Genomic DNA, 14,837 nt, shown 5'->3' on the forward strand with positions numbered 1-14,837 from the left:
ATGTCCTTATGGGGTGTGTGTGGGTTGAGAACCTTTGTTTCATCACCATAGGACACCTGGGTTTATTACCTGTCTCCTGGTTCTAGTCCTTTAACAAAGAATGTGGTTTAATGGTATAATACCAACGATAGATCTGCAACAGTTTCCTGACACAGGGCTGTGTTTTGAGCTTTCTGTTCCCGAAATAATAAAAGCACTGTAGGAGTCTGTTCCTTTTTTTAACCATAAATTGTGCATTTTTAAAAATCAGTTTTATGAATTAAAAAAACCACAGTTTTTCCTTTATAGTATTACTAGCTTCTATGTAGCTTGTTTCATATTCATTGTTAAACATGAGATTTTCTAGATTTTGAAACCTGAGCTCTTAATTGGGTTGCCATGAAGTGAAGGGGTTAGCCTTGCAAGGCTTTCCGGCAAAGGGTTCCCTATGCAATTGGTTGTTTCTGGGCAGGAGTGCAACACTGCCTCTTGTTTTTGTGCACAGCTTCAAATCAAGGCTTGCTGGTCGTCATCAAAAGGTGCTAGACGGCCCTACCTTTAATTCAGTGCACAGTAACCCAGCTGTCTCAGATGAAGAAAGTAAAAGCATTATTCTAAGAGCAGGGTGGTGACACCGAACAGTTTTGTCACCAGGACGCATGTCATGCGCTCCAGTTAGAGGGCTGGTGCTGTGCACCCGAAACCAATACAGGCATTGTGTGTTCTGGTGGCCAGACCGAGGGCTGTTGGAGATCAAAGATCGCGATAAGCCGAAGAAAACCCTCCATGCTTTTACTTTCTTTAATATGGGGGAAAAAAGAGGCAAAGATGACTGACCTAAAATTTGGAGCGTAAATAGAGACGCAGGGTGGGAAGACAGAGACGCGCTGTCCCGAGCGGCCGCGGTGCGCTTGTCCCACGGGGCTAAAAACCCCTCGATCCTGTACCGCTCGCGCAGGAGAGGTCTGTTGGTTATTCCCGCTCCCGAAGCTCCCCCTTTCCTCCGCCGGGACACCCAGGCTTCCCCCGTGGGCAGCGGGACGAGCGCGGTCGCGGGGTAACACCTGCGGCCCCGCCTCTCGCTCCGCCCCCCCGCCCGGCAGGGTCCCCTCGGGTGTCCCCGCGGTGTCACTGCCCGGCTCGGCTCCTTCCGATCCATCCCATCCCGCTCCGCTCCCGCCGCCCCGGCAGGTAGGCGGCCAGGCGGCCCTTGGCTGCGCTGCGGCTCCGTGGGGCTCCCCGGGGCATCCTGCAGGAAAGAGGCGGTAACGGGACGAGACGGGGAAATTTTTCCTCCGCACTTCCCTAGCGGTGTGGTCTCTGCGGCGCGGGGGGCGCTTCTTGGGCAGCCTGGATGGAGGCTGTAAAACAGCTGGTTTGGGTGGAAGGCTTGCGCAGAGCGGAGTTCTAAGTAAACGAAAGTGAAAGTACGCTTTGGGTTCGTATAATTTTAGGGATGTTAGTGGGCGTTTTTTAGCATAGAGCTCGATAAGAACGTTGCAAAGCTGCCGGCTGTTTACCCGTCTGTCGGAGGAAGCTGAAAGTGATATTCTGCAATTCCTGTAGAAAGACTGTGCAGGAAACACGCACATTGTGGTGTAAACTCTTCCACGCAGTTGGTCCAGGACAGAAACAGCCACACCGACAGTCCGGCTGCAAGCAAGCACAGAGCAGCCGGCATCTGAGCTGGGCGAGCAGGAAGGTTGTACCGCATCCAGCAGTACTGCCAGTGGCCTTTGGGTGTTTTTTTGTGCCTGACACAGCCCTTCCACCTTTCACCCGCTCCAAGGGCCTCCTCGTGAGCATCTCCCCAAAATGAATCGCTGCTCTGACCGTGCAGTGTCAGTCCTGACGCTTTTTCTGCTCTGCACTTCGCTTCTGCCTTCGCTGACCGGTAGGTCACCTGCAGCTCTGAGAACCCCGCTCTCCCTGCCCGAGCCTTTAGGGCCGCCCGGCCCCCTTGGGAGTCGGGTGTGTTTGTTCCTGGATGCAGAGGGCAGGCAGCTCTCTTGCTCTCGGCAGCGCAGGCTGGAGAAGACAGCGGTGTTTTACGTGCTGAAGGTCAGTGTACACGGAATCTTTGGCAGGATTAGCACCTTTCAGGGCCTGGTTTTTGTGCCATGAAGACGGGCAGGTTGCTGAAAGGAGTCTGAATGCCCCTGAGCAGATATTGCGAATGTCCTCTGTGCAGGATGTGGGTAGAGGAGTTGGGGGAAAGCTGCTGGAGTGAGATCCTCGGGATGTGCTGGGTCTGTGAGGCTGAGGGACTTTAATTTGCAGTCCTGCCAGAACATGGACTTCAAATTTCAGATCTGAAGGCAAGGAGTTTTTTCTATGATTCTTTAAAGTTAGTGTGATAAGAAAGGTTGGAATATACAATTTACGTGGAAAAAATCCCCTGCTTTTTCAATGTGACTGATTTTTTTTTTTTTTTGAGAAGAGAACGCACTGACTGATATTCTTGCTGTTTCTGTACACAGCTGCAATCTGTTTAATCCAGACATTACTCTCTGAGTCACACAGAGTTAGGCAAGGTGTTTGAAGAGTGTTTCCCAGGGTCCTTATCAATTGTTTTATTTTTCAGCTATAACCATGGAGAACCTGCCTAATGCCAACAGCAGATTTGCACTTGATCTGCTCAGAAGGTTTAGTGAGGCCAACCCAACAGGAAATGTTTTCTTCTCTCCTGTTGGTGTCTCTGCTGCTCTGGCCATGGTACTTTTGGGGGCCAAAGGTAATACAGAGGCCCAGGTGCTGAAGGTTAGTAAAAACCAAATAAAATTCTTTCATATTATATGTTATTTACATTAAAAATGGTTGTGCGTTAGGGTAGGAAAGATGAAAAGAGAGCATTATTTTTATACGCTCAGGACAAGATTTCTTTCATGTACACTGAGTCTTTCTCAGATTCATTTCTGCAGTTAGTTATGTTCTGCCTGCCCTGCTCCAGAGCCCTCTCTCTATATCTTCTATGGCCCTTGTTGCTCATTTAATTTCACTTGTTGTTTCTCAAAGTAGGAAACTAATTACATTAATCAGTCTCCTTTTAAATTGATTAAAATTTTCAGCAGCAAGGCCTTATGAGAGATTTTGACGAACTATTACTTTATCACAAAAGGTCACTGATAGTATGTTCACTGTTATAACACTGTGTATTTTGTAAAATGCACAATCGTAATATATAGTTTTATATTTAAAGTGTAACAACTATGAGATACGTGGTATCAATATCTTAGTCAGCTAGGCACTCAGATATCTCTGAGGAGCTAAGCTTGCATGGTTATCTTTAGCATAGCCTTAGATTAGGTAAGATAGTTTAAAAAAACTTCCTTGTGAAAAATGGTGCACATAGGAGTGTTTCTGGCATGGAAAAGAGACTTCCTCACTATTATTTTTTGCACCTTTGTTAGGGTAACGCCTGTAAAAGGGCGTATGAGACTTTTCATTGGAGTCATCATTGCCTATGAATAATTTCACCTTTGTATTCTGGACTTTAGGAGGAACTGTTTTATGCCGTTGAGTGTTGCTGTGCTTACTCAACAAGACAATAAAATTACTTTCTAGCTCCGTGTTCAAACAGACTTGAAACATTTTTCATGTAATCAGACTGACAGCCCCACCTAGGATAAACCTACTGACAGCAAAAATCATGCAAAAGGAACTTGGGGGAAATAAATGTGTTTCAACTCAGTCACCCTCAATGGGACATGTTCCTGTACCATAATACTTTACTTATGAACACGGTGCTAATTAAGGAGGCAGTGATTAGTAATTGTTGAGGGCTGTTTGCAAGCATACAGAAATTTTTTTCCGTGATCATATCTTTATTGTAAGTTGCCTACATGATGTTTTTGCTCAGCCATTCATCTGTGCAGCACATCTTGCAGTAAGGTGGGCAGCAGGGCCTGACCAAAAAACCAGTGAGAGAAAGTGAAGGCTTTCCTTTGAATCCAATGACTGCTTCATAGCAGTCTTCCTACTGTGAAATGCATGGTTTAAGTTAGGATGTGAATGTCCCTACTTTGGTCTAGCCTTCCCTGTTCATGAGGTCTGGCAGCTTGTGCTGTCATATCTGTAAGCCTTGGCCAGACAGCTTGACTCTGGAAAAGGAAGTACTGGTAAAGAGAAATTTCAGTAATGCATTTGATTTTTCATTTATTTTGTTATTTAATTATATTTTCACAAAATTATAAAAGATAATTTTTCCAAGTTTTTTCAAGACCTCACCTGTGCTAGTGGTGATTGTATGTTCTGAAAAGCAAAACCCCAGGTTTTCTTTGGCCAAAGGGGGAACCAATAAAGCAAAAGTGTCTCCATGGCACCATCTCTCTTTTCAATTCCCCACATGGGAATGAGTTCTTGGGCCCAGTGGTCCATGGAGAAGCATACAGACATCATACAGATAGGACTTGGGGTTCTGATCAACAGCTTCAGCTGTGACTGTGCGTAAACCAGGAGCATAATACAAGTGACTGACATGGGCTGTGTAGCACCAAGAAACAGTTTGATTCATTCCTGGAGGTTTACAGAAGTCTCTAAGCAGCTTCCAGACTCTTCTTTTCTCTTTCTTCAACCTACCTACCTGTTGGATCAGACCTACCCTAGAGATACACTCTAAATTCTTTTAAGACAGTATTAACAGCAGCTAGTTAATTTCTTTTATTTCAGACACTTCATTTTGACAAAGTTGAAGACATTCATTCAAGATTTCAGACTCTGACAATGGATATAAACAGAAGCAATGCTCCCTATCTCTTACGACTTGCCAGTCGGCTTTTCGGAGAGAAGTCCTACAGCTTTTTGCCGGTACGCTGGTGCACCACATGATGGTGTGTGGTGGAACCTGGTGGGAAAATGCTACTATTTGAGTATTTATGAAGTACAAGTATTTCCGGGCATATTTCTAAATGTTACTGGGCAGCTGACAAAAGTATTGCTGCTTGCATATGCATTTTCATAGCTGTAGGCATCTGTGCATCTCACCTAAAGGATGTTACACAGCAAACCCTTTTCATTGCATGTTCGCTTCTGCTGCTCTTGGGCTCAAGAGAAAAATCACTTGTGTAGGTTTTTAGTTTACAGTAACTATCATAACATTCCACTCTGTTGCAAGCAGAGGATACAGGCAGTTAGGATAGGCAGTTTAGGATACAGGCAGTTCTGTTTCTGTTGCAATCAGCTTTTTAGGATTTTCATTGGTCTAGTACCACATTACTTAAATATTTAAGTAATACATTCTTTATTTGGTAGGGGATGCTCAATGTGTCTTAACAACATGCCTCTTCGCTAGCGAATTATAATTTTGTCTGCATCTAGGTTGCTATTTTTTATCCCTCTTCAGCTATTTCAGAGAGGTTTTTTTAATTCTAGCTGTGCTTGAGCCCGTTTCAGGAGAATTACAGGTAAATATTGCAACACCTGCAGTAAGAACCCCATCAGCTGTAGATGTGGCTGGTGTACTATGAGGCTTACTCTAAGAGCAGAAAAAACCCTGCTAACCTCAGAATCCCCCTCAGGTAGTGCACTGTTAGAAGCAGGTGACAATCTGTTTGAGTACCTCTTATCTACCTGATAATTATGTTTTCTTATCTGCGTGCAGTGAAAGCTGTTCTTATCGTTCCAAAATCTAGGATTTCCTGACTAATACACGGAAATTATATGGAGCTGATTTGGCTACAGTTGACTTTCTTCAGGCTTGTGATGAAACCAGGAAAGAAATTAACCAGTGGGTTGAGCAGAAAACTGAAGGTAAACTACTTTCGTTAATAAAGTAACTGGCAGCGTTTCATACTTTGGGAGCAGGAGTAGGCTTTATTCTCTGCTGTCTTTAGAACAGTTTAATTCTGCTCTGGGATATTCATTTGATGTATTCACGAAACAAGAAATTACCTAAGCAAGATGTTTAAACAACATCCTGAGAGTTTTCCTTTTTTGTGTGTTCAGGCTGTGAGTGCCTCCTGTGAGTTCAGGAGAGATGCCTGAACATAGTTATGAGTTGGAGAATTTTTTTTAGACAGTCTTGGTCTGTATTGTGTATGTATTTCTAAATTCAGTAATCCTTAATGTGGGTGTTTTCTGGTTCTTGTATGATGGGTCAAATGTGACAGTTTAAGCTAAAAATATTATGTTTTCATCAAATTACTTATCAAAAAACTGTTTCAAAAGTTAAAAAGTATGGTGAAGTAGAGAGACAGGTACTGAAATATATGTCATTACAGAATGGACTAGAGTTTTATATCTGTAGTATTCCCATGGCATCAGTTTCTTCATATATGTTTTTATATACCATCAACTTATTACAAGATTTTGTTGTCACTTTTTTTTTTTTTGCTGCCTCTGAAGGTAAAATCCCTGATCTGCTGTCTGAGGGCTCAGTTGATAGCTCGACCAAGCTTGTGCTGGTGAATGCTATTTATTTCAAAGGGAACTGGGCAGAGAAATTTAAAGAAGCTGACACCACTGACATGCCGTTTCAGTTAAGTAAGGTAATACAGATTTGTCTTGGTAGCGTATATCTAATGGAAATGTCAAATTATATAGGTGCTAAAGTGAAGCTTTGCTTACAGATAATTAAGAAATACAAAGTCTTTAATGAATGTTTTCAGTTCACCTGAAAGGACTTTTTTATGGATTTCAGTGTTTTTCTGTATTCAGCAAGCTATTTTTTGTCTCACTTACTGGAACAGTGTCAGAGACAGTTCTCACCTATAGATTAGGACCTAGCAGAATTTCTGTCCTCTAGCAGTTCAGCAGCTGTGAACTGTGACTGTTTGTGATGGTAGGTAAGTTGTACTAAAATGATAGCATGTTTTGGTTAAGCTCCATTTTCTTATTCTGTATTCTGGTTATGTTAACAGCTTTACAAGTTACTGTATACAGTCACCTGCTTTATGCTGAACAGAGTTGATCTTTGTTTACTTAACATGGTCATTTTTGTGCCTAGAGCAATATAAAGGTCCAGCAACTCACAGAAATTGATTCAGTTCTTGCAAGGTCTGTGCTATAGAAGCTAAAGGAGAAGCAAATATAATACAAACTCATTATATCTTCAGAGCAAACTGTTTTTAAACAGGCAGGCAGGAGTCTGATATCACCTGATATAATGGAGGAAAAGTTTATGCAAAAATGCAGTTTTAACTTACTTGTTTCCTATCAGTTCTTTAAATGAGTAGTTCCTCAACTGTTACTTTTGTTACCTTTTATCTATCCAGAAAGAAAGAAAGACAGTGAAAATGATGTATCAGAAAAATAAATTTAATTTTGGGTACATTCCTGAAGAGAAGGTCCGTGTTTTAGAGCTGCCTTACGATGGAAGAGAACTTAGTATGATCATCCTGTTACCTGATGACATTGAAGATGACTCTACTGGGCTGCAGAAGGTGAGCCATTTAAGCTAATGCAGTTGTTCAATGTTCTTAAGTTCAGCCATTAAAAATTAAAGCCTTAATGAACCTGTGTTCTCGAGCCCCATATCTATCATTTAGAGAACTCTCTATTAGCACAGCAATAAAGAATATGTGCATGTGCTGCACCAGGAAGAGGAGTTGTGTTCTGATTTTGTAGCTTGTGTTCATGTGTCCTCTGGCTTGCTGAACTGAAGCATGATGGAGGTTGAAAACAGAGTTAGCTGTGAAATAAACTTGCCTTGATTGTTTTTAATGACAGAACTTTTTTTTTCATTACCTTTGAAAATCTTTATTTTCTCAGGCATGAAGTAGAGAGACTGTTTTCCATTAAATGACCAGGAACTCATCAGCTTCTTTGAGCTATCTGATTATGATTTTTGTTACTTGTTTTTAATTAGGTAATTCCATTTAGTTAGGTTCAACAGTAACAATGACTGTGTTGCTATCAGTGTGTGTTTTTCCCGTGTGTACATTGCAGCAAGAAGCAAACGTCTGCATCACTTTGTAAAGTAAAAACTGCATTGATTCTGCTTAATTTTAATAGTATTTGTTTGATCTATATGTAGGTATCAAAGATATGGGTATGGTCATTTTTGTATAGTTGCTTTACCATTGTATAGTGTTCTATAAATAAAGCCTTGTAAATGCTACTGAAAATGAAAGACTACACTGGTGACATGTAATGATCTCTGTCTTTTTAATTCTAGCTGGAAAAGCAGCTTACCTTAGAGAAGCTCCAGGAATGGACACGTCTAGAACACCTATATTCCACTGATGTTAATGTGCATTTGCCGAAGTTTAAGCTGGAAGAAAACTATGATCTTAAATCAGATTTAGCTGCTATGGGCTTGTTGGATGTATTTGACAGTGGTAAGGCTGACTTGTCGGGAATGTCAGGGGCACGTGACCTCTTTCTCTCTGAAGTTGTCCACAAAGCTTTTGTAGAAGTGAATGAGGAAGGCACGGAAGCTGCAGCTGCCACTGCTGGCATTGCTATGCTCTGCATGGTTATGGAAGAGGATTTCAATGCTAACCATCCTTTCCTCTTCTTTATTCGCCACAACCCAACACAAACCATACTTTTCTTTGGCAGATATGCTTCTCCATAAAAGAGAACTTAGCATTTGCAGACCAGCTCCTGCCACTGTTAATGAAAACTTTGCTCCTGAATGAGTTGGATTTTGATGTAGGAAGTGAATGCTCCTGTCTTGAGTTCCTAGTAACTTTCACTGAGATTCTGCCTTTCCCATTAAAACAATTCCAGAGAAATATAGGAGTGTAATTTATTTTTCTTTCTTGAGATTGACATCATCTTTAATGAAATGAGGAAAATCTTGACTGTAGACAGAGGAAACCTTTTGAAATTGGAGTAGAAATAGAAATAGTCTTGAAAGAAATGTGTGTCTCCTCAAGCGCAGGAAAACCCTATGTGCGTCCTTACATGGGTTTTTCTGTGTCAACAGCCCCCTGTTGTAATAATCAGTCACTCCTTAATAATCCAGTCACTCCTTATGCATATATGCTAGGATGTTCTTGCAAAGCTGTTCCTCCCCTAAAGCCTTGCTTTATGAAAATACGGTAATAAAATACTTCTAGGCACCAAAAGGCATATCCTGAACAGCTGAGTTTACCCGGTTCTGTCATGAAATAGAAGGTCAGATAACATTTGTTTATAGTCATCTATTAATAGAAAAAGGATTAAGCTATTTAAACAAAAGTAACCCCTTCCAGTCATTAGCCAGAAAACTTGAAAAAGAGCTTTTGAATGAGGAGGATTTTTAAAATTTACAGGCTGGTGCCATTTTAGTTATTGAAAACGTGAAAATGTGCCAGGGATTAGACATTTTAGGTGCCTTTTTGCAAGTTCAGAAGCTGTCAATATGAGATTAGATTCTGGCCAGAACCTATATCATCCTCAAAAGATACTTCACCTCCCCAGAGGATAACTGGGTATAATCTGAAAGAAATATCTGATGTGTATCTTTATGTACAAGGATTCTATATTTACTGACTTCCACTACCTCTTTATACACAAACCTCTTGTACTGTACCACAGCCTTGTGCCTGTGAGCCAATATAATTACATACTGTAGTGTTCTGTGTTTATTTCTGGAGGTTATTTGCTTGTATCATGTTTATCTTGGGTACTGTAATGTTTACCTGTACAACCTCAGCTCTGAGTGTGGCACAATAATTTCTGTAACTTCAAACTGTATATTAATTTTTTCTTCAAGCAACAAATAAAAGTAATTTTCTTAAACTTGTGTTCAAAATGGAAACTTCTGTGTGCAAGTTAGTATTTCAGAGTACAAAAATAACTGTATACCTGAAGGCTAGTTCCAGGGAAAATCACTGGTGCAGCAGCTGTGACCAGCTGTGTGAAGTCCTTGGCCTGTTCAGAGTATGTGAAAATACTGAAAAACAAACTGGTCAATAGAAGAGGTGATTGCATGAACCATTAGCTTCCTCTGGAAGTGTAACTTTAGCTGCTTACCCCACAGGGAGCAGGGAGAGAGTCACCATCAGTATGAAATGGCACAAACACTTGGCCTGGATGTGCGTGCAATACCCCGGCAGCAAAGGCTCTGGTAGGTTTGTAAAGGAAAGAGTGTATTGCAGAGTGCAGTTGTGAATGTAACCCTTTCTGAGCTGAATGCTTTGAAAACCCAACACTTTGAAAACCAATAAATGAGACAAATACTAGCACAAAACCATGTAAAATTTTGGAACAGTTTGACATTGCGTTAGTTCTGGGTTTCTGCACGTTTGTCTTCAGCATTTTAGCAAATAAAACTTCTGCTGCCATGAATGAGTTTTGCCCAAGGAAGGCTCAAAAACTTCATCGTAAATACATCCTTATCTCTATTTGCTTAAACTTAGTCAATGCATGCAAGATATATGATTCCTGCAGGCTTTTAGGGCAGCAATTACCAGATCAGAAGAAAGATAAAATCTTGCATAATTGTACAAATCAGTGTAGCTTTATGAGGAGACTCATGTCTGTATTTATTGCTTTGGTCTCAGTATTCAGTAACTGAACTATTACAGAGATAAATTTGGTTTTCTAGACTATGTGTGCAAAATAAAATCCAGCAATAAGAATCTCAATAGAATCAGCTTCACATTCAAGCATTTACAAAAGCCCAGCCAATACTCCCATCCCGTAATTCATGTCCCACAATAAGGTGGTTGTGTTTTTCCTTAACACTGTTCATTTTTTTCCTGTGCTCCTGTAAGAACAAGTGACTGACAAGGGCTGACTCCTATAGAGAAAACTGGCATGCCAACTTTATTCACATTTCTAAAAAATAATATCCTGCTTCAACTAGCTCTTGAGAAGGATTTTGTTTCTAGATCTACTGAATGAACACAGGTCTCACTGAGTTCAAAGCATGGTAATCTTCAGTATGAGATGATTTAACAGAGGAAAAAAGTAGAAAATATAAAACCAGGAGCTTAGCCTTAGTCTTAGCAAAGTAGCAGTCATAAATCCACACCCACAGTATAAAAATACATTATACACATAAATTATTTGGTTTATATTAACCTGGGGGACTCCAACATTAAAACCTTAGCTCACTGCAGTTAAATTTCCTAGGAGGGGACCAGTAAGTCCTTGAACAAGAACTTCCCTGTCCAAAACCAATTTGCAACTGGCTGCCGTTATGAAAAGACAACATGGGAGTTTCTTTGAGTGGAAGAGAAGATTACAGCAGCTGGACTTCAGTCTCAATTTTGGCCTTTCCTAAGAAGATCAGGCTTTGTAACAGTCCAAAACTCTGAGCAATATTTGCTCACTGTGCTATGATGAGTAGGCCAGACTGTACTACTGCTTACACAGACGCCTTAGGAAAGCTCTTTGATTTTGGTAATTTAAAAAGAAAAACCACCACTCACCACCACCATCATTTGGCTGCTTTTTGTGATTCATGCAGTTTAAGTTGCTCATTCTAGAAAGTAAATACCATAATGTGGATAAGGAGGAGAGTTATCTCTGGGTTTTATGTCACCTTATACTTGAGATAAATTTACTCAGATGAGTTCAGACCTTCACCGTTAAATGTTTGCATGTATCTATATATGACCAAAATCCTGGTGAAGTACGTAAACCTGATCAAGTGTTAGAGATGGATGTTTTTCTTGCTTTTTTTAATTGTGGTTCATTAGACCAGTGCAGTTCACTTGAACCTAGTGAGACAAAAATGTACAATTAAAATCAGAACCTGGCTTTTGTTAGTTTAGTTTTGTTTGGTTTTTTTGTTTTGTTTTGTTTTGTTTTGTTTTGTTTTGTTTTTTTTAACTGTAATGAACCTCTAGTTCTATCATGTCATCTTATGGTACCAGCTGAAAGCATATTCTTATCCATATTAATTAAGTGGCCTACATAATCCCTTAGTGTAGGGACTACTTAGTGACAATGAAAGACAAAAACCACAGACAAAATCCTGGAGAGTGAGTGCAGCCTTTCTGGAAACATACTGAACATGTGCAGTGGCCAGAAAATGTTGTATCTTCAGGATAAATAGAACTTCAAACAACCAGCTTGTATAAATGCTTTTATTTTTAAGTCATTTCATGGAAAATTATAGTCATTTTGGCCAAGAACATTTCTCTCAACACAAAGAAAACACTTACAGAAAAGGAGAAAATGCAGTCCAGAGATTAACTGAGGGTTTAAACTCTTTGGGCATGGAAAACAGGACAAGAAGACTAAAATACAAGTAATGATTTTGCATAAATATTTAGCATAAAAGTCCAGACAACTCCTTAGCAGCTGTATCATCCGACTTTTTATCTGTGAGTGTCAAACAAGCTAAATAATGGAAAAAATATTCATTAGGTAATTTTCTAAAAAAGCTGTGGTGTAACTCATTGGGGGACTTATTTAATTGATATTTCTGGTCTGGCTATCCATATCATTGACATTGGCATGTTACTGCTGGGAGAAACAAATTACATCAGGACAAGTTGTTTCTCATGTGTACTGAATTCTTCAACATAGGCTACAGCATGGCCTTTCTCATGGCTTGCATTATTTTTTATTGGGACAATTTATAAGATATGGTGGACTTTGATGGTGCCTCTTACAGTGGAAGCAACTGTTACCTGATGGGATCCAAATCTCATCCCAAATTTTCTAGTGACACTGCAATATTTGGTATTTCCTTAAAGCTCTGCACTCTAAAGATAAATAAATACACCACCATACTACCATTCTTAACCATTCTTGCTCTTCAATGACCTTCAAAAGGTAAGCTCCAGATACTCAAAAGCCAGAAAACAACAAAATGTGCTTCATGATTTTTTAATTTCATTATTTCATTCTGTGGTTTTGAAGCAATTTCACAAGGAGATTGGGTTCCGCTTGTTGAAAGCAGCATTACCAATCCTATGTGAACACGGCATACATCATCCTGAGAAGAAATAGATGGTTTTGCCTTGGGTCTATTTTGGAGGGACAGGAAATGGTGCAGGGTGAAGTGTCCATTTGTGAGTGCATCTGATCCTGATGGACTTTTTAATGGAGCATGGAGTTCTTCAAACAGTGGAGATGACTCTCTTTAGAGGGAATATAAAGATGCACATTAGTGGCAGGGAGAGAATAGAAACAGCCACTCTGTTTCCCGTATAGCACATCTTGCTAATTAGAACAGGGAGGAAGAGAAAAGGTAAATAATGCTTTCCTTGGAAAGTGGCCATGAGGCACGACAGCTTTGAAACTTAAACTTGTTGTTGCCAACATTTTATAGCCTATTAGATGTCACTGTCTGATGGATCTGACCTGAGGGGCATGAACTTTTTGCCTTCACTGGAGGCTGAGGAATGAAAAACCCTCTGAACCTTTTGCCAACCTGTGCTGCCCCCTGAAGGCAAGCATACGATGCTTACATTTACTCCAGCACTGGAAGAGACCGCACCTTGCCTTATTCCTCCACGTGCATTTCAGAGGACCAGCAGGATAAAAACACTAATCTAATTATTACCCCATTAATTTAAGCAACAAGAAAGTTCCACCCAAACTACAACAAAGTGAATTGTATTAAAAAGAAAATCCTGCAAACTTACATAAATGAAGCTCGTCAAAAGACTTGCTTTAGAAACAGAGTTTGCTCAAAGCATTCAAAAACTATACTTATTTGAGTAAGAAGAACATAGGAATGTTTAAAGAATCTGACTCAAACCCTTTAACAGCATACAGATTTAATTTATAAAACATTTCAGTTACACCACGATCTTTGGCTTAAGTCCTACATTTTTGTCATGCAGAACTTCATACGAAGGGAGTCTCACAACAAAATTAATCTCCAATACAAATCGCAAAGTTTTGCAGTTGCATATTGAAAACTTTTGATCACGGTCAAGGGCCAGCAATCTGTCTTGAAATGTAAGAGGAGGAAGCTGAATAAAGCTGGCTTCTGGACTTGGCACTGCATCCTCAGACCACAGACCTCCTGGTTTGCTAGTTGCTCTGAATGAACTCCAGATGTGTGGCTGTGGCAATCTCTCTGATCTAAACTCCACACAGCACCAAATATCTCTGCTGTCAAGAAATACCCACCTGCAATTTGTGTATTCCAGGCAGCTGACCTGCAGGTGGTTGGGTGGTATCACAGCTGGAGAGAGGCACAAAAAGCTCAGTATTGCTCAAATACAAATCAGCTTTCCTTCATCAAAGAATGAAACATTTATTTACAAATTGAATTGAGAAGATGAATAGAGGTTTTTAAAAACTGTTAAATGCAATACTGTAAACATGAAATGAAGCACCAGTCATTGTTCAGTAAATGTAACACATCACAAAAAGCCAAATGTTTCAGTAATATTATAAAAAGAAATATCTATGGTACATAGTCCTTCTGGGGAAGAGTTAGCAATCTTCTGACTACTCTCAAGGAGTCACCTTTTAGCAGACACATGGTATTTGCAGTTGAACAGCAAAAGACCAGAAGCTATACACAAAGCATTGTAAATTTTGACCTTACCACATTTCCCAAACTAAGCAGGATCAGGAAAGGAATCCTTGAAGTCCACCAGTAATCAGCATAGACCCAGTAACAAAAGTATGCGGGGCAGGTAGCAAGCAAACCCTGAGTAGTTACCAAGCAAATCCAGCTGCAATTACACAGCACTATGGTGGTGGTGGTAATTTTTAACCCAGATGTAGATCCTCATCACTGGGGGCCAGTTAACTCCATGGTACTTTGACAAGTGTGGACAGTTGCCCCAGTGGCTGGTCAGCATTTCAGTAATTAAAACCTTCTTTGCTAATTATCTGATGAAATTCTAACAAAACACAGTCCTCCTCTCCTACCCAACTGCAAGTTAGCACAGTGGTTTTAGCCCTTGCTGTCTTTTCAGCACACTGAGCCACTGCACACCTAAGGAGGATTGAGGAGAAGAAAAATAATCAGCACTTAAATGAAAGAATGTTGTCGACATCAGTGATAACAA

General features: G+C 40.4%; 1 protein-coding gene across 2 annotated transcripts; it reads left to right on the top strand.

Moving 5' to 3' along the window:
• Positions 1 to 1,081: 1,081 nt before the first annotated feature.
• LOC108643205 (leukocyte elastase inhibitor-like) lies at positions 1,082 to 9,658 on the top strand. 2 transcript variants are annotated; one of them, XM_018087550.3, is made up of 7 exons: positions 1,082 to 1,170; positions 2,564 to 2,739; positions 4,648 to 4,785; positions 5,610 to 5,727; positions 6,322 to 6,464; positions 7,191 to 7,358; positions 8,093 to 9,658. In XM_018087550.3, exons 2-7 carry the CDS (start codon positions 2,572 to 2,574, stop codon positions 8,492 to 8,494), a joined length of 1,137 nt encoding a protein of 378 aa, XP_017943039.2. In that variant the 5' UTR covers positions 1,082 to 1,170; positions 2,564 to 2,571; the 3' UTR covers positions 8,495 to 9,658. The 2 variants fall into 2 exon arrangements, with proteins under 2 accessions (XP_017943039.2, XP_017943038.2); XM_018087549.2 differs by lacking the exon at positions 1,082 to 1,170 and adding an exon at positions 1,752 to 1,873.
• Positions 9,659 to 14,837: the final 5,179 nt, after the last annotated feature.

This window comes from Manacus vitellinus, unplaced genomic scaffold (genome assembly GCF_001715985.3).
Source record: "Manacus vitellinus isolate BGI_N305 unplaced genomic scaffold, ASM171598v3 scaffold_33_pilon, whole genome shotgun sequence".
Taxonomy (NCBI): domain Eukaryota; kingdom Metazoa; phylum Chordata; class Aves; order Passeriformes; family Pipridae; genus Manacus; species Manacus vitellinus.